The 20963-nt window shown below is 35.0% G+C and overlaps 1 protein-coding gene across 3 annotated transcripts in view; it reads left to right on the top strand.

Moving 5' to 3' along the window:
• Positions 1 to 20963, top strand: part of LOC149778279 (uncharacterized) — a 333696-nt gene that overhangs the window by 88212 nt on the left and 224521 nt on the right. For all 3 annotated transcript variants that reach the window (XM_089939080.1, XM_089939082.1, XM_089939081.1), the window contains exons 2-3: positions 12169 to 12310; positions 16773 to 16953. In XM_089939080.1, the coding sequence (XP_089795206.1) occupies positions 12259 to 12310; positions 16773 to 16953 (233 nt within the window). In that variant the 5' untranslated portion in view covers positions 12169 to 12258. The remainder of the gene's footprint in view (positions 1 to 12168; positions 12311 to 16772; positions 16954 to 20963) is intronic.

Raw genomic sequence — 20963 nt, forward strand, 5'->3', positions numbered from 1 at the left:
AATTAAAGACTTCCTGTGCAACATGCTGTGGTTGAGTCAATCTTCATGGTTTGATTAAAGACTTCCAGTACAACATTCTGTGGTTTAATTGTGGACTGGAATTTGCTAGTAAAACACACTGCCCTGAAGGACTGAACAAATCCACATACCAGACATCTCAGAAAGGTTTCAAATCTGGTGCAGGCTAGCTCAAATTTACAAGGTGCTTGTTGGCAGACAAGTCCAAAATATTGAGGGAGAGAGAGAGAGAGAGAGCACAGGCAAGTTAAAAAATTTGAGAGTGGAGGGATACAGAGGTGGTTTTCAGTTTCTAGTGCATGATGTTCTGCAATTTTTATGCTCAGTGAATTTACCACAGTACACTTATTTGCACCATTATTTAGCATTTATATGCACCGCATACAGCTGTTACATCAATGCCTCAATTTCATTCATCTACTGATCCTGTAAATATTTATATTGTAACTTCTCTGTGATTTACATTTCTATTATCAGGCAGTGGGCAAGTTGGTTTCTCCTCTAATCATTGTGCTGGGTAATGTAAGCACATGGTGGGCTTTCTCATTTACTGAAATGTGCCAAGTATTCCTTGGCTTGTCATGGCTTGTTTAAATGCATGTTGCCAATATCAATGTGATCAGGTGGCAGTTGTTAGTGATATATAATTTGCAAAATATTAGTTACAGGTGAAATTGGAATTACAACGCACTCATCTCTAATGATTGGTCAGTTGGATTTTTCCTAAAGTGCAATATTATTATAATTGAAACATATATCGTCCATGTGCAGTGCATGTCACCTGTTGTTGGATACATTAATTACAGGAGACTGATTCATACTCACTCTTTGGCACATGATTTCATGGATAAAAATATACATATTCCAATCATTCAGGTGTGTAAAACCACTCTCATTCCATATCAAGCTTTCATTATTGCTCATGTAGTCAAAGCATTAGCTATCCATTGTTGCTTTCCTAATTGTTCTTTAGCTATCAGTTGGAACCCTTCTGTATTTTCTAATCAACATGCATCATCAGCAGCATGCATCTAACTACATAAACAATTGCATGCAACTTTTTCCATTATTTTAGTTACTGACATAAGGCTTTAATGTGCAAAAAGAAAATAAGCTGTTAATTTATAAGATAAATATCATGCAGTTTCAAGTAAATATCCCACAGTTTATTCTAACAGTGCTGCTGGTCATAGACATGAAGATCTTGGATGGCCAGACGACTGTCATCCATCATATGTTTTCCTGCCATCCATCTGTCTGTCAGCACAACTTTGCACAATCATCTCACAGTCTAGTTGGTCCAAAATGAATGGCCACTTTAAAAATGCTGTAAAACTGCTCTTGAATGGATGGTAATGTTGGCATGGGGCTGCTGTAAAACTGCTCTTGAATGGAAGGTAATGTTGGCATGGGGCTGCTGTAAAACTGCTCTTGAATGGCTGGTAATGTTGGCATGGGCCTGCTGTAAAATGCTCTTGAATGGCTGGTAATGTTGGCATGGGCCTGCTGTAAAACTGCTCTTGAATGGCTGGTAATGTTGGCATGGGGCTGCTGTAAAACTGCTCTTGAATGGCTGGTAATGATGGCATGGGGCTGCTGTAAAACTGCTCTTGAATGGCTGGTAATGTTGGCATGGGCCTGCTGTAACACTGCTCTTGAATGGATGGTAATGCCAGCATAGGGCTGCTGTAAAACTGCTTTTGAATGGCTGGTAATGTCAGCATGGGGCTGCTGTAAAACTGCTCTTGAATGAATGGTAATGTTGGCATGGGGCTGCTGTTGAATGGATGGTAATGTCAGCATGGGGCTGCTGTAAAACTGTTCTTGAATGGATGGTAATATTGGCATGGGGCTACTGTAAAACTGCCCTTGAATGGATGGTAATGTCAGCATGGGGCTGCTGTAAAACTGCTCTTGAATGGATGGTAATGTCAACATGGGGCTACTGTAAAACTGCTCTTGAATGGATAGTAATGTTGGCATGGGGCTGCTGTAAAACTGCTCTTGAATGGATGGTAATATTGGCATGGGGCTGCTGTAACACTGCTCTTGAATGGATGGTAATGTCAGCATGGGGCTACTGTAAAACCGCTTGTTATCTGTAGTTGGTCCTCAATGAAAATGGTAGTAATGCTGAATACAATATGACCTTCATGGCAACTATTCACTCACTTCTGGTAAATGATACCATAGTCACTGATGACACTGATATTTCAAATGTTTTCAGTGATTTTTTCACCAATATTACCACAAAATTAAAAGAACCAGTGATAGGAAAAAACTTTAATGAACTGGAAAAGTTCTGCAACAGCATAATCTCTAAGGAGGTATGTTTCTCTATCCCACCAGTATAAAAAACTTTGTTAAAAAATGTCTCAGTGAACTTGATACCAAGAAAGCTAAAGGACTTGATCAGATTGGTCCATGACTCATTAAATCTTCTGCCTCTGCTATTGTAGACAGCATAACATTCATAATCAATTTAAGTATTGCAACCTCATCTGTCCCCAAAATATGGAAAAATGCAAAAGTAACTCTTATTCACAAATCTGGTTCTAAGGATGATGCTGATAACTACCGGCCAATCTCAGTACTACCAAACTTGTCAAAGCTGATTGAAAAACATGTCCATGACTCATTCATGTTATATTTTACCAAACACTTGCTGTTACACCCTAATCAATCAGGCTCTCGACAGAAACATTCATGTGAGACTTAATTGATTTCCCTAACTGATAAATGGCTTCAAGCACTTGACCAAGGTAGAGTAATAGGATCTGTATTTGTAGATTTCAGGAAAGCTTTTGACATGGTGGATCATGAAATCCTTTTGAAGAAACTGAAAATCTACCAATGTGATGAAAGCAGTTAGATGGTTTACTTAATACTTAAGTGAGAGAAAACAACATGTTTATATAAATAATGTTCTGTTTGAATCTGGAACAATTAGATATGGAGTACCACAAGGCTCAATTCTAGATCCATTACTATTTATTTTATTAATTACTGACCTACCACTTTTACTAAGGGACTCAATATCATCTACATACATGTATCTCTGTGCAAATGACACAACATTGTCAGACATCCAAAACAAAGCATGAACTCAAAATTTCTTTATAGAATGCTCTAAACAAACTGGACAACTGATGTACATGCAATGGCATGGTGGTAAATACTGGTAAAACTAAAATATTACTTATCTCAACATGGCAAAAAAGGACAAATCTTGGTAGTGATAACTATGTCTGACATGGAAGGATACAAATTTGCAAATGGTCTGTCATGATAGACTACTTGGTGTTTTGGTAGATAATAACCTATAATGGACTGAACATATAAAACATATCAGTAAAAAAGTCAGTTCAAGTTTATGGCTTCTCAGTAGGATAAGAAATGTTCTCCCAGTGAAAGACACAGAAAACTATTTTATAACAGTTACATACAACCCTATATAGACTACTGTAATACAGTATGGGGTAATTCAAATGATAACAACATAGCAAAGCTGGCACATCTTCAAAAAAGAACATTTGGGCTAATATCAATCCAGAAAGAAAGCAAGGAAAATTTAGCTGGTAAGTTAAAAATATTACTATTAAAGACCGAATCTGTTTGAGAAAAGCCAAATTAATGTACAGGATATCCCATAATAGTGCTCCTGAATATTTACGATCACTATTCCAGTATAGGCTACCTGGCAATACTCCCCACCTGTGATCCATGTCAACCAAACAGTATAAAATTCCCAAACCAAATAAGGAATTATTTTAAAAAAGTTTCCAATACTCTGGAACTTCGCTCTGGAATAGTATTCCAGTTGAGATTAGAAATGCCTACTCTATTTCCTTCTTCCAAACCCAATATATCCAGTAGCTTCAGAGATTCAGCTAAAATAAATTCCTTTGTATGAGGGCCTCAAGGTAGATTAGTTCTTAACTAATTGTGTTACCCTCTTTAAATAGTCATTATCGCATAAAGCACTGGCAGATCTTAGTCTGTACAGTTTGCTAGGAGTAATTGGTAGTTGTTGTTGTTGTTGTTATAGGATTTAATGCCATTTTTCAGCACAAGATAGGCTATACATGGCGGCCGGTATTAACGGTGGAGGAAGAACCCGGGAAAACTCCGGAAAGAACCACCGACCCACAAGAAGCTACCGGCAAGCTTTCTCACATATCCACATTTGCTGAGCCCGAGACTCGAACCCACGCAGACAGAGGTGAGATGGCAGTGATCTGTGATGGAGAGTGCTTTAGACCACTTGGCCACAGTAATCGGTAGACAAATCATTATATACACTGATCTGCTAGTGCTTTATGCAACAATAGATCAGGGTCTATGTTGTTTGCAGTTGAATTTAACTTATAACTGAGTCACTGGTGTCACTAGGGCTGGTGTCACCCAGTGCGGTAACTCATGGTGTCACCCCCCATGGAGCTCCTTACTGCACAAAAATTCAAAATTTGTATAGACAGTCATTTTGGTGTCACCCCCTCAAATGGTGTCATCCATTGTGGTCTGCACCCTCCTAATGATGCCACTGAACAGAGTATGGCAACAACCAGATTCAGTTCTAAATTACAATACTGTTGATAATTTTGGAATTATAATCTGAGGTTGAGATACAAGAAAGGCTTTGAAATGTTAAATGTTCATGTTAAGGTTGTACACCAAGGTATTGTTTTTATTCTTGTTAAAAAAAGTTAAAGAATTCCTTAAATTAAGGAAATTCAAAAAGTTTCCCCAAAGATGTAATAGTATATCAGAAACAAATTCAGAATTATAAGCTATAATGGAAACACTGATACCTGCTGAGAGTTCATTGATAAATGTATTGTTGCCTACTTAGTGATAAGAAAGATTATATTAAAGAATTTCAATCTGAGGATGAACATTTGATATATTAATTGACAATAGGGCCAGGCTTTTGTCATACAGTGTCATCATTTAAGATTATGCATGCTTAATTGTTTTTAATCAACTCCCTCCAGTTTTTGTTGTCTAATCTTGTTCACAGTGTTTAGCAATATGATTAAAACTAGGATCTGCAGGTACAATAACAAATCTGAGAGATGCTGATAAAAGTTCAAAAATATGTGTTCCATTGACTTTCAGAATTTCTGTTCCACTTAATTTGAGTAACCTATCAAAGAAATTGCTAAATTTCCTTATGGTAGAACCCATCTTGAACAGCTAAACTTCTGCCAAAAATTCTGGTCTCAAAGCAGTATCATAACAAGCAAAATCCCGTATATTATCAGTATTTCTGTCCATTAAAAAACTGGTCTCTTAAAGCATGTGGTCTTTCAAGGTGTGGTATCATAAGCAATAACAGTAAATAATCAGTATTTCTGTACATTATAAACCTGATCTCTTAAGAGAAGTGGTCTTTCAGAACAAGTATCATAACTCATAACAGTATATGATCAGTATTTCTGTACATTACAAACCTTGTCTCTCAAGACAAGTGATCTTTCAAAACCAGTAGTATCATAAGTCGCAATATATAATTAGTATTTCAGTACATTAGGAATCCAGACTCAGGGCAGTTGGTCTCCTAACAAGTTATGCAAGTATATAACTTATATTACTGTATATTAAAAACCTGGTCGCTTAAGAGAGGTGATCTCTTATAACAAGTCATAAATATAATCAGTGTTTCTGTGCATTAATAATTAGGTCTCTCAAAACAGGTAATCTCATAACAAGTCATAATATATAATCAGTATTTCTGTTTTTTGAAGAACCTGGTCTCTTAAGAGAGGTAGTCTGTCATAGCAGTGGTACTTCTTGACTGCAATAATTATATATTCAGAATGACATTTGTCAGTTTTGAGAAATATGAGAGTTGTGTTTTCATTGGTGAATTACAGGGTCAACAGTGACGTGTCTATCATTTCTACTTTTTTCTTTTTCCTCAGACTCTTTTTCCCTCAGATTGTTGAGTTTGTCAAATCTGAACTCTTTTTCGCTCCACAATAAATTTATCTAGCGATGACTGTGTACAGTGATGCAAGAAAATGTCCCTTCTGACAATTTGATATCATCATAGAAAAACTCCATAAAGCAAATTAAATTCTGATGTTTTGACGTTTAACTTTTGAAATACACAATACACAAAATCTAGGTAGGTAATGTTATGCAAAGGAAGATTTATCACACTGTACTCATATAAATGTTGTGTATTATGAAGTGTTGATTAAGAGAGGAAGAGTGTATGAATATAGTAGTGGTATTAAAAAGCATAATATTAAATGATCCTTCATGTCTTATTGTATCATGAAGTTAATGTGAAAATAGACCAGGTTAGAATGTAACATATTGCACTCTTTTGTTCACAACAATATTTCTTTATTAAGAGCAAGTAGGGAACAACATAGTTTGCCTCATTTTCTTCTACTGATATATATCTCTTTTGCTCTAGAAATGGTCGCTGTGTATTTTCTTTATTTTTTCATTGCCCATTAAAATTTTAAATATTGGACTAGAGCTCTTGAAAAAATTTAATAAACTGGCTATCTTACTTCGTAGTTTGGAACTGTGTGCATATTTTGATATTCATTGGGGTATTTTGTGAATTACACTGCAAATCCTACAACATGCAAGGTATCACTAAGAGACCAAGTCTAAATTATCATTCAAGAGTTATGACACAGCATAATTTAATAGCATCATACATCTTTGTCGGACTAAGACTGATTCAGCTTGCATATTTTATTAGCATCAAATGCCAATGTGTCTAAGAATAATTCAGCTTACATTGTTTAATAGGATCAAACAGCAAATTGTGACTAGGACTTTTTCAGATGGCATACTGTAGAGAATTTGATGGCAGAAAATAAATGTTAAATTTTGGATTTTCCCAAAATTTTATACCTTGAGTTGTCCATGTTACTTAATTTGAAAAACCAGATTACGGGTAAGGTGTACAAAACAACATTTTGCGTGTTAAAAGATATAATGTAATACAGCATTTGGCATAATTGTCATAAAATATTCTCAGCATCATTGAAGATGTCCAAGTGATGCTGTGATTATGAGATAACAGACATCAACGAACAATATTGCATACTGTATTGAATATTAATATCAAATGTGTGAAAGCTTAAAAAATTAATGGTAATTCTTAGAGATGCATCTGGACACCATTTTTGCTTTTTTCATTAAAAATCATGAACCATATTAGAAGACTTTCCAAATGAATCATCATCAGCTGGAAACATTTAAGTTGGCGTAATTTTTTTACAGAAACATTTTTTAGTTTTTTTGGTTAATATTCTTAAAAAAGGTAATTTAAATTTTCATGTCTCTTGTTTCATCCATGAAAAAAGTTTTCTTTCTCATTTTATTTTTTTAAGTCATTCATGGTCCTGTTACATCATATAAAAAATTAATCTATGATTAATCATTTTTTCTGTTTCTGTTATTCTTGCAGACATGTCATTATCATTTACATATTATTTAAAGAAAAAGTATTTTGTAAAACCCACTTGCACATTATCACTCCATGGGGACAGTGGAGTACATGTTACATCACAGTTATCAATATGCCCTGACACAGACCGGTCTTATAATTCATACTGATTTCACATGACAACTTTTCCTCTCCTTAATTTTCCTGCAAGTCATCATCAGTCCAAGAAAAAAAAAAGAGTTATTTAAACTTGAAATCGAGCATGTGTATAACAATGGACAGTCTAGGCAGGAAAAGCTAAAGTTCTTGAAAATTAGTTGTAAGACTTGTACTGTTCCTGCATTAAAGTTTTAAATAAAAATAACATCTGAATTGAACTTTTTTTAAACCAACTTAGCTATTTATACTATCTTCCATCCTTATAGAGCAAATATTCAATATACAAATGATTGTTTACATAGATATAACTGCAGTGAGAAGGTAGGCATATCTACCTTTCATCTACCTTTGACCAAAATGTTAACATATGCTCATACAGATGTCATGTGCTTTGCATGTCAGGCTCTTGCAAATGGTTACCAGTCTTGGGGATGTCCTCAACATTTAGTTTGTAAACTTATTTTACTATTATTCAGTTACAGTAAATATGTATTGCTGTTGTTGACTTCAAGTGACATAATCTCCAGGTGTAAGTTACATTAATAGTTTCAGGAAATAGCTAGCATATTTTTAACAGATGTAACATTTATTTTCTGGCATTGAATTTAATGAGTGCTGGCACAGAGATCAAACAGTACCATTGAAAATGTGCACAGAACATTTTGGAGATTATTGTAGTTTCTATTGATTGAAAATGGCATCATATGAAAATAGCCATGCTTATGGTAGGAGTTGGACTAAGTATCTAGACTTATTATGTTTTGCATAATTGGAATATTTTAAAAATAAATTATGCCACTTATCTAGAGTGTGACCATCCACAAAAATCAGTTATTTATTTTTATCTTACTTTTATATACATAATGCAGTGTTTCCCTTTACCATCATCTGCGCTTCAGAGACCCCCAAATTTTTTATTTTACCTCCAGTTTTGATACCAAAGTTTGTTTTTTATTCAGTCTGACCCCCAATTTTGATACCAAGGAGATTTTTTACTCTCAGTCTTGTACCCATAGGGGATACACTGTATACATGGGAATGATTTTAAGATTCTTTAAACATTTTTATTAAAGAATCAGCTCATTTATGATTGGTAGTTTTTACAGGGAATTGTTCTTACACCCCCAATACAACTGACAAAATATGTTATGAAGGTTATGGACAATATGGTTGTTTTAGCTTGCTTGACCACAAGGCCATGTGAACGTCTGGAATGTCCATCCATCTGGTGTATGTTGTATGATATCTTTCGACATTACTATTGTAGACTTGACAGTAATTGCTGATCCAGTGTCAAACTTTGTACAAAAATGTGTTGTTTTTTTTGAATAATTTTATTTATGTATGCATGTTTTTGGATGCAGATGCAACTGTGTACTAATAAGATGCGATAATCAGAGACAAATACCACTTTCAGAAAGTTTTGAAATAGCATGCTTGCAAACTGAAGTATGCTTGATAAGTTAAACATATGATCAAAGTGGTGAAAATTGGGAGAACCACATTTCCTTCTTCATAAGCTCATTGAAACTGATATAACGAATAATATAGATTTAGAACTAAAAATTACTCAGTTGTGGATAAAAAGGTCAAATGTAAAGTCATTAGAAAACTATATCACCATTTATTAATAAGATAGGCAATACAGTGACTATCTGCATCTCAAAGAGCTTGTTTTATATCTCATTGGTGATTAAGGGCAAATTAAGAGGTATGTGTGGTTCTGGTTACCTGACCAATCCTGTTTTTAACTGCCGACCGATAATTGTCTTTTTGAAGAAATTTTTTGGAACAAAGGCAAATTTGAGGGGACAAAAAATACAGAGAGTTGTAATTATGATCGAAGTTAAATTCAGGATACAAGTGATGCTTTTTTCTGGTTTATTCTTCATTTAAATCCATCCGGATCCCACCTACCCCCAACAGATTTGTACCATTCTACGTATCATACATTTTTTCATTGTAATGAGAAAAATACTTTTTTTTTTTATATACTAAAAACCTACACCCAATCACATACTAGTCACATATATTGGCATTGGTTACAGTGTAAAATAATGTCTTTTGAAGAAAAAAAAAGAGAGGAAAAACCCAAAGCTTTTCTCATGTGCTTTATATATTAAGAAGTTTTATTCTGATATAATTGGGGGCCCCGAGTGGCCGAGTGGTCTAAAGTGCTCATCATTACAGATCACTGCCATCTCACCTCTGTCTGCATGGGTTCGAGTCTCGGGTTCGGCCTGTGTGGGTATGTGAGAAAGCTTGCCAGTAGCTTCTTGTGGGTCGGTGGTTCTTTCTGGGGTTTTCCCAGGTTCTTCGTCCACCATTAATACTGGCCGCCATGTATAGCCTATCATGTGCTGAAAAATGTTGTTAAACCCAACAACAACAACAAGAAAAATCTGATATAATTTAGTGTGCAGTTAGTCTTATAAGAGTCAGGTACTGGAATGGTGCATGACCAGGGGCTTGTTTTAGTCTTATCAATGGTGTGGGTGATAAATAATTTTTTTAGATGCTGACTTTCATTTTAACAGTTTACACTTTAACGTGGACCATTGTTCTGTTTTTACCATTGAGATTTTGTATTCATTACAGTTAAGTAACAGTTTAATGCAAATGCTATTTGTTGTATTGATGTCAGTGACTTGAAGAATATTTAACATATCTATCCCAATTTTCAACGATACAAGTTGTATATTTGACTTGTCATTCATATGTTTCTGGTCATTGTATGTACCATTTTATAATGTTGTCAGTGAGAGAAAAAGTAATTAGTTTTTGCTATCCAAAGACATGCAGTATGCATGTTTATATTGATGTCTAGCACTGGGGCATCGTGCTGCAGACATGCAGCATCATGTCCTACCCAGTCACATTATCTAGTCATTAGGCTGACCAGTCCTAAAACACTAACTTCTTAATGCTGAGTGCCAAGTGATGCAGTAGCTAGTACTATTTGTATAAATCTTTGGAATGACTCAGCTGGGGTTTGAACATGCAATCTCCTGTATCTGAGGTGTTACAATGCTCTAACCACAAAGGCAACTGGAGCAGTATAAGCACTTTGTAATTCCAATGAATAAATTCCTCACATATTAAATATGAATAAAATTGAATTAAAGATAAGAATGAATAATTCTAATGCAAACAACACTAATATAATATACAATAAGAGGACCAGGATGAGGGTCATCTTAATGGAAGTCCCCATCAAACTGTAAACAAAATTCATTTCTTGAAAATTCTAGGATCATAATCAGTGTTTAATCTTGAATGGAAAACCAAGTTAACATGTTTAGGAAAAAATGAAGTTAATCATGTAGGCCCAAACTCCTACCCTCAATTATGGACAAAGATCAATCATGCAATACAAATTAAATATACATAACATATGAATCTTTCATCAGACATTGTCTTTCAGAATGTTCATGATGATCAAACTGGCTTAGCAACCAGGTAGGAAATGTGTTTTTGACTTCATCTCCAGAATGGCTCAGCATGTTTTGATCAAATTTGGTAGAGATACTTAGAATACACTGAACCAGAATAATGTTTAATGTGGCTCCCTTAGTAATGGTGTGGCTTCCATAGCAACCAGGTCGAAAACTAAATGATATACTCATTTCCAGTCCAGTATGCTGTCATTACTTATAAACAAATTCATATAAATACATTTTGTTTAGAACCACCTTACCATATCAGATCAAATTTTATCAATCGAGCCTTAGTATCTGCTCTTTCCACCATAGACTTCATAACAGTGTCGTGACTTCCATAGCAACCAGATAGACAAACTGTTTTTTTCAATTCGTCTCCAGAATGGCTCAACTAATGTCGATCAGACTTGGAAGATGTTATCATTGGGATATGCTGAGCCAAAATATTTGGAGTGGCTCCCTAACAATGGTGTGGCCTCAATAGCAACCAAGTGGAAAACAACAATTTATACTTGTGTAACCATCAAATATGACTATTGTTACTAACATAGAATTTACATTTTTTAAATCATAGAATGACTTTCTGTTAAAACTTCCAGACCATATGGGATCAAATATGATGGAAATGCATTAACACCTTTCACATTCGCACAAAAGATCTCAATACACCATTTAATCTAGCTGACATTGCTTAAAGAAGAAACAGTTAAAAAGAAATGTCCAATGCCACCATGCATGCAGGTTCAACAAAATAGCTGGAAATTATTACGACATAGGTGTCTTTCAACAAATGCACCTTTATTACAACATCTACTTCATTTGCCTTTACACCAGTTTACATCAGGTGAGCAATAAAGTCATGCTTGGGTCCCTTGTTTAATGTGACTGTTCCTTAGTTTTGTCTCAGGATTACATTTGAATGTCTTGCATCCTACTTCATTTCTGAATTAAAAGATCCTGCAAATCTTTGTCAGTTGAATTTAGAACAGGTGCAAGAAAGGTTGCCCCCATGATGAATGAGTTCATGATACTTTGGGTGAAATGAAAGCTCCAAAATGATGCTTACAATATTTATGAAGTATGAAACAGCACTTGATTTGAATTTATTGAAAATTAACCCTTTTTATGTTGCAGATTGTAAATATGACCAGAAATTCCAGAGACAGCCATAAGAAATAGATGCTTAACTTCAGCAATTGGTCCCTTAACCTGTAAAGGACTGCAATGGCTGGCTGGCACAGCCTGTCAGGTTACCTGTATTATAAATATGGAGGAGGTACATCTGCTGTTTAAAGTCTATATGCATGTGTAGGCAGTAAATTTAGTTACATTATCAGTTTTTCATCATGTAAAAATAAATAACTGTATGTATGGGGAAATATCACAACCATCTCAAGGACTTTTGACTTAAATAATCAGATATATTCAATGAAGACATGTCTTACATACTGAATCCTGTCTTAAAAAGAGGTGCAAGATGCAAGGTCAATGAAATTATCAAATGTAGATTAAGGTATATACATTATCAATGGCTTTCATATAGATAGTTGTCACCTGCATGCTCATTATATAAATTATAGGAAAGGTGGAATCATGAATATCTTTGATTAAATGACATTGGTTTTGGTTATTGTATCTCATGTACATTAAAAGTTTGGTTTAATATTGCATCTTCAAACAAAGTTTCCCCAGGGGAAGCAAACAATATGTTTTATTTTATTCACAGAAAGAAACCAATAGTCAGATTCTCAAAAATGTTGAATATTAATGTAATAACACTAATGATTTAAATTTCTTCCTTTATCTGTATGTGTTATGCAGAACTCTAGTAAATGGAGGACATTTATTTTATCCACTATTTTGTATTTTCTTTTTGTAACTAAAATTAAGACTTTTAATTAAATTGAGGTAGTGCAATTGCATTTAAGAAATTAAAGCTTGTTTATGTTTTAAAAAATATTTTTATTTTAATGGAAGAGTTACTAAGGACACTTAATGGAAGAGACTTTCCTTGTTGCTGCACAGTATCATTTGCCATGCAGTGCAATTTTATTCAGATTTTTTTGCATGGCTTTTGATGGATATGTCAAACATTCCTTACATGCAAATATTTATATGTTATTGCTTCTAACAAACACATCACAAAATCTGGAATAAGAGGTTGTAACCAGAGGTTTTGAATGGCATTAACCAGGCTTTGTGAATGGCTTTAACCAGGCTTTGTGGATGGCTTTAACCAGGCTTTATGGATTTCTTTAACCAGGCTTTGTGGATGGCTTTAACCAGGCTTTATGGATTTCTTTAATCATGCTTTGTGGGTGGTTTTAACCAGGCTTTGTGTATGCCTTTAACCAGGCTTTGCGGATGGCTTTAATCAGGCTTTGTGGATGACATTAACAAGGCTTTGTGAATGACTTTATTCAGGCTTTGTGGATGACTTTAATCAGGCTTTGTGGATGGCTTTAATCAGGCTTTGTGGATAACTTTAATCAGGTTTTGTGGATGACTTTAACCAGGCTTTGTGGATGACTTTAATCAGGCTTTGTGGATGGCTTTAATCAGGCTTTGTGGATAACTTTAATCAGGTTTTGTGGATGACTTTAACCAGGCTTTGTGGATGACTTTAACCAGGCTTTGTGGATGGATTAACTAGATTGTATGGATGGCTTGCATTTAATGTAAGAAAGAAGTCTGTCAGGTTTGAATTCTAAAGGTGAAAGAAGAACTATTGTTTCTGTACAGAGCATTAGTTTTAAATCACATACAGACCTGGACCAAACTTTGTGGATGCCTTGTACATGGAGTAAGGTAGATGCCTAATGATATTGGGGGTACAAGGTCAGAGGTTAATGTCACTGTGGCTGAAAGAAATGGTTTCTGCACCAAATATATTTGTTCACAACTATTACTTTCATTAAAATATTTAGCCTACTTACATTTTGTGTAAGACAGAAGTCCATTGATTTTACTATAAAAGATGAAAATCTATGTTGCTCTAATTTATATTCCCAAATGGTTGTTCCTTTCACAATTCACTACTACCTTACAAAAATTCATCAGTGTGTGATCTGAAAATTGTTTTTTATACAGCTTTCTGAGGAATTTAAGGCTAGTAAAAAACAAAATCTGGAAGACATATTGTAGCTAGTTTTGATGAGAAGAAATTTCACATTTATCAATGACTAAACAAATAATTCTTTTCCAGGATATTTGGTAATTGAATTTTTATATTTGGTCATATTGACTCAAATTGGATGATCATACATTTAATCTCAAGCTATTGATCAGAATTTGCTGAATTTTGAAATCACAACTTCATTGAAACATTAGTATTATTTTATAGATTTCCTGACATTCGCATTTTCTTGATTTACAGTGGTTTTAGTGCAAAACTACTGTATCTAGATGTAAAATAATTTTGTACTTGTCATGTGATCTAAAAATCCCAACAATGTTAGAGAACTTGACATAAGACACAGGATCATCTTATCTTTGTAAATAAATACAGTAAAACAAAGTCATAAAAAGAAAATGTTATACAAATTTATATAATTTACTGGCTGCAATACATATCTCATTTACAAAAAAATATACAAAAAGTTATGAGAGTTTTGCATTGAATCCTCTGAATGTTTATATGGTTTTCAATGCAATGATAAAGGTATATTTCATACATTTAGTATGGCCACCAGAGTGGCCTTCTTAGAAAAGACATTGTTAAAAGCTTCTCCTCCTGAATGGATTGTCATATCAGCATGTGGTTTTAACTGAAAGACTTCTTAGGAAATATGTTTTGTTTTTAAATGAAAATGGAATTGATCTGACTTTCAGTATGTCTGTCACAATGGCCATTTTGAAACATATTTTATTGCTATTTTCATAGGTGGCTGATTCTGTTGACATTGTGCTTTCACCAGAGTTTACTTTTGAATTGCAGTTGGTCCTAAATGTAAATGGTACCAGTCTAATATCCATTATGGCCATCCATCTTGAAAATCTTTCTATCATTACTTCTAACAAGGAAGTCATATTAGCACGTGATTCCATAAGATGACTTCTTTTAATGCCTACTTGGTCCTAATTGAAAATGGTGTCAGCCAGACATCCATTGTGTCTCTTGTTATTACTGATGAACATCAGAGATGGTATCAACACTCAGTAGTTACAAGGAAGGAATGGTTCGATTTTGAATTCCTGGAAATTTATTTTTGGTTAGTAGATTATCCATCCTATTTAGGGACTGTTGTCTTGGAACTTATCATTATGCATACCTGGTATATTGTCATAACTTAAATGTTTTGGTAGATCTTGCATCAGTTTTATTATGTACAACAATATTGGGATGGGGAGAATATAACTTCAAGGAGAAATCACAGTATAGTCAAGGGGAGCTAACTCTTATATTTACATGAATGTGATTGTAACTATTTGTTATATTGTCAGTGTGCTCATTGTGATGAAATTTAACTTGATGCAATTCACCCAAATTATAATTATGGTGCCACTTGAGAAAGTCAAAGCAGTTCTATAGTAATTTTGTTATCTTTTCATCCATCCATCAGCAGTTTGGTTTCTGCAAGTCACTTTATTGGGAAATCTTGGATTTTTACCAAATTTTGCATGCAGCATTATATTAATAAGACATTGATTTAGTTTGATTTCCATTGTCCACAATATTTACAGTAGTTATACCTCCTCATGACCCACACTCATCAGACTTCAACTGAACTTTAATTCCAGTCTCCCATGATGTTTACAGGAGTTATCCCTCCTGATTGCCCACTCTCATCAGACTAGTTTCGACAACATAACTTTACCAAGGGTTTTAAAACTGTTGTGTATCCCTCTGTTAAATTTCTTCTCTAACTTTGGAGATAGTAAGATAGATTAAGGGATAACTTTCAAATATTAGACAGTAAATTAATTTGTAAAATTATCTGGTAATTAAATCAGCCCTGATTTCAAAAGCAGAAATCAGTTCAGGACATACACTTAAAATCAAGAATCAGTCAATCCGACTGGTTGAAATTTAGGTCTGATTAAAACTGATCAATCAAATATCTGAAGTTATTTCATTTAGTCAGTTTTAATCTGGATTTAAGTTTCAGCAAGTCATCCTGCAGTATTCCAGAATTCTTTATAAAAAAAAATTAGATTTAAGAAATTGTTGCATATCTTTTTAAATTAGTTAGATATCTCAGATATCATTTGGTTACAGCTTTAAGTTTTTTAAATTTATAAATTTCAGCTCATGATGAAAACTTTCATATATAAATTAGCACGGGCAAGGATTAGAGCAAATTTTGGATATGTCTGTAATGTGAACCATATTCACAACATGTTACAATTATATTTACTGGTCAGTACTGTATTTTTTTGATTAATAGAACTTCTGCCAATAGATAGGCACTGAGTGTGTTATTCCTATTTTTGAAATCCAGTAAACATTTTAGCTTCTGAATTTAGCCAATCAGCTTACAAACTGGTAAATATACTCTACTGAAAGATAACTTGGACAGGTTATTATTGACAGCCTTTAACAAGAGTAATTATTAGTCTATTTTTAGTAAAAATAAATAATAATTATCAGTTTTAGAAAAGGTATCAGCTGCAACATGGGATGTGCAGTATTTGGGTTATGGAAAATGTCATGCAGATATCACTATTCAGTGTTTTTAAACTGGCACCAATGTTACAAGTGTAACATTGTATTAACTTCATACTGGTTTATATTTCAGCCTTTGGTCATCTGATCCCTAAGAAGAAGGTGTGGTGTGTGCTAGAGGAGAGCCAGTGCCAGCTGCAGTATTTTAAGAGTGAAGAGGAGAAATTGATTGGCAAGGCTGCTTATGGTCACCTTGACATCAAAGGGGCAACCATATATCTTGGCAATGAAAATCACAACCAGTTTGTCATTGTGTGAGTAACGCTATGGTTGTGTGATGTGGAAGTCAGATCCACTGTTGTTAGGTCTGTTCTATACAGTTATAAACATTACTGAGAAATGTAATTGGCTCTGAACAGAACAGCAATTACACCGCATTACATTTCCACTTTTATATTTTATCATTTATGAATATTGTTTAAATGCAATTGTGTTATGGATGATTTTTAGCCACAGAAATTTGAATTGTGTACCATCCATACCCACTTTTATGTCACATCCAGCTGTAAGCTGCATAGATCTTGATATAATAATAATAATAATAATAATAATAATGAGGACTTTGTATGGCGCCTAATCTTTAGAAGCTCTAAGTGCTTTACAACTTTAGACAACACTTATGAGATAAAAAACATAATAATATTATTACAAAAACAAACAACATGAAATTAGAAAGACATTAAAAAATATTAAAAAAACATGCTGAAAATATTTCAGGTAGGAAACATTATTAGGTCTTTAAGTTTGTTCGTGCAATTGAAATAAGTGAGTTTTGAGAGCCCTCTTGAATGTGATCACTGTGTCTTTGTGTCTAAGTTCAGTGGGCAATTCATTTCACGTTGCTGGGCCCTGGCATGCAAAAGAACGCTGTCCATGTGACTTTGTTTTCATAGTGGGAATAATGAGTATACGATTGTCAGAAGAAGAGCATAAGTATCTTGCTGGTGTGTACACATGGGTGAGGTCAGATAGGTATGTTGGACTAGAGTCCGACAGTGAAATGTAGCACAGAGAACAAATTTTGTGTTTGATTATGGATCGAATGGATAGCCAGTGTAGGGTACAGAGCAGCGGGGAGGTGTGCTCTGATCGTGGTACTCTAAGCATGATCCAAGCAGCTGTGTTTTGAACGTTTTGAAGTTTCTGGAGTAGATATTGAGATGAAACAGACATAATTGAGTTCCAATAGTCCAGTCTTGAAAGTACTAATGAACACACAAGTATTTAAAGTGGCATCAACTGGAAGATATTTGCGAATTGAGCTGATGCGTCTCAGCTCAAGATATGCAGCAGAGAACAGGTCAAAGAACATTTGGGTGTCATTAGCGTACAATTGGTGACACACTTGAGAGCGGCTGAGTGTACAGAATGAAGAGAACAGATCTAAGAACAGACCCCTGTGGAACACCACGACATAGATCAACTGGGCTGGAGTGTATTCCATTTGCAGATACAATTTGTGTCCTGTTGACCAATTAGGACTTGAACCACAGTAAGGCTGTATCATGAATGCCAAATACATGCTGGAGACGGTGAAGTAATATATCATGGTCTATTGTGTCAAATGCTGCAGACAAATCAAGGAGGGTGAGTACTGTAATCTTTCCGCTATCCAACGCAGAGAGAATGTCATTAACTACTTTTAGAAAAGTAGTTTCAGTACTGTGGCAAGGGCGATATGCAGATTGTACATTGCTAAAAAGACTGTTTGAATTTAGATGAGATACAAGCTGGGATAGAACAACCTTTTCTAAGATTTTTGAAATGAATGGGAGATTAGAAACTGGGCGGTAGTTTTTTAAATCGTTATGGTCTGGTGTTGGTTTCTTCAGCAGAGGCTTTACAATGGCAGTTTTGAAAAATGATGGGAATTCCCCAGATGAGAGAGAGGTATTAATAAGATCAGTTAGTGAAGGCAATACTGGATCTTAGCACTCAAGCAGCAGTGATGTTGGAATTGGATCAAGTTCACATGACTTTGGTGCACTCTTCATCACGATTGTACGTACGAAATCCATAGAGACAGGTTCAAATACTGCTAATGGTTGCCGCTCAAATTCTGTATCCCAACTGTATGGTGATGACGAGTCAATTGAAATTATGGTGTCAAGCTTATCTCTAATGGTTTGTACTTTGTCACAGAAGAAATTTGCAAACATGTCTGGAAGGGCGACTGGAGAGAAGGTAGTTGGAAGTGGTGTTGATTTGTTCCTTGACATTAGCTTGTTAGTAATCTCTAAGAGCTCTTTGCAGCTGGAACTTTCCATGATCTTTGCAGTGTAGTGGGCTGATTTCGCTGCATGGACTATATTTGTGACATTCTTCTTAGCGACTTCATAGATTTGCTTATGAATAGTGAGTCTGGTGGAAAGCCAGAGCCTCTCAGCTTTACGGCAGTCTGTTTTAGCAGTGCGAAGCTGGTCCCTAACACTGCTATACCATGAAGAACACTTTTGAATTGATATTCTGCACTTGGTAGCTGAGGCATGTTTGTCAAGTAATGAACGCAGACAGTTATCGAGTTGTTCTGCGGTAGGAGGTAAGCAAGTTGTTAGGTTAGCTTGGATGTCGTGCATTAGTTTGGTTCTATTTATCATACGGAGGTTTCTCTTAATAGCAGATAAAGGTGGAGGGTTAGGGATTGATACGTCAAGATGGCATATAATGCAGAGGTGATCTGATGCAAGGTCATGGGATACCAGGGAGGACCATAGAATGTTATCATCAGGTCTATGAAGAATCCAGTCTAAAATGTGACCATGTTTATGGGTGGGTTGGTTAACTGACTGTTTGAGGTTGAAAACATTAATGGAATCTATGAGTTTTGATGTATTTGAGTTTCTGGGACAGTCAAAGTGAAAGTTGAAATCTCCAAGAATATACGGGTTGCCACCTATCGAATTTCCATAGTCCAGGAGATTCGGAAACTGCTCCAAAAAAGAGAGAGTCAGCCAGCTTGTTTTTTCTACTAGGAGGAGGGTGGTATAGGCAGAAAAAAATGGACTGACCTTTGCTCCAGTGTGAGTGTGGTTTGGACTAGTTCCAACGACGTGTGGTAGAAATTGAATGTTGTGGTGTAGTTAAGACGTTTTATCATTTAGTTCTTTGTGATGACAGCAATTCCATCTCCATGAGAATTACGGGGGAATGACTTGATGGAGTAACCAGTGGGTGTTAGATCCGCACACTTGGGCTCATCGCCTGATGTTTTTAGCCATGTTTCTGTCAAGAAAAATATGTCAACATTTTGGTCATTGATAAAATTTACTATTTCTGTGCACTTTTCTGGTGGTCCTACTGACTGGGCATTGAATAATGCAATGCGCAGAGGTATTTCTTGGATAGTTGACACAAAGGTTGACGAATTAATTGGGATTTGAATTAGGTTATCTAAATTAACGGTCGAAACTTTTTTTAATGGTTGTGCCGAAATAAGGGAGATAACTGGAATTCTTCTTTCTGTTCTACACTGGCCAGCTTTGAAACAATACCATAATGTGCCAGTAGATCAAGGTCTGTATTGTTTTTCCTAATGATTATTCCTAACCATAGGTACAGATCTGCTGGTGCAATATGTGATGGAAGATCTAGGTCTGTGCCATTGGCAGGTGGAGTATTGTAAGCGAGTATTTACAATAGGCCATATCTACAAATATAATTATTGTTAAATAACTTCTTTTGTGTTATGCTTACTTTGTACTGTTTGCTTATTTAAACTTTTAGTTCTGAAGCTTGTTTTACTTTCCTTTTTGAAAGCTTGTAGATTGAGTCAGATACTTTGTAACTTAAGGTTATTTCCCTTGGAGGATGGATTATAGCTTAAGTTTATTTCCCTTGGAGGATGGATGGTGACTTAAGGTTATTTACCTTGGAGGATGGATTGTAACTTAAGGTTATTTCCCTTGGAGGTTGGATTGTAATTTAATGTTATTTCCCTTGGAGGATGGATTGTAACATAAAGTTATTTCCCTTGGAGGTTGGATTGTAACTTAAGGTTATTTGCCTTGGAGGTTGGATAATTCTTTCGAATCAGTCAAATTATGTTTCAAAAATTTTAGTAAAATAAAAATGTATTACTCCTTATCATGCTGTATAAGGGATGTAGAATAGGATTGCAATAAAGGGGTCAGGAGTTTAAATGAATTAGTTTCTAGTATCAAGGACCTGCAGCCGAAAAATGTACAGGTTTGAATTCTCCAATTGGATTAGTCTGGTTAGTTACTGTGGTGTATCTTTGGGCATGGCATTTTAATATAGTTGTTTT

Source organism: Sinohyriopsis cumingii, chromosome 17, assembly GCF_028554795.1.
Source record: "Sinohyriopsis cumingii isolate HCF-2022 chromosome 17, ASM2855479v2, whole genome shotgun sequence".
NCBI classification, from domain to species: Eukaryota; Metazoa; Mollusca; class Bivalvia; order Unionida; family Unionidae; genus Sinohyriopsis; species Sinohyriopsis cumingii.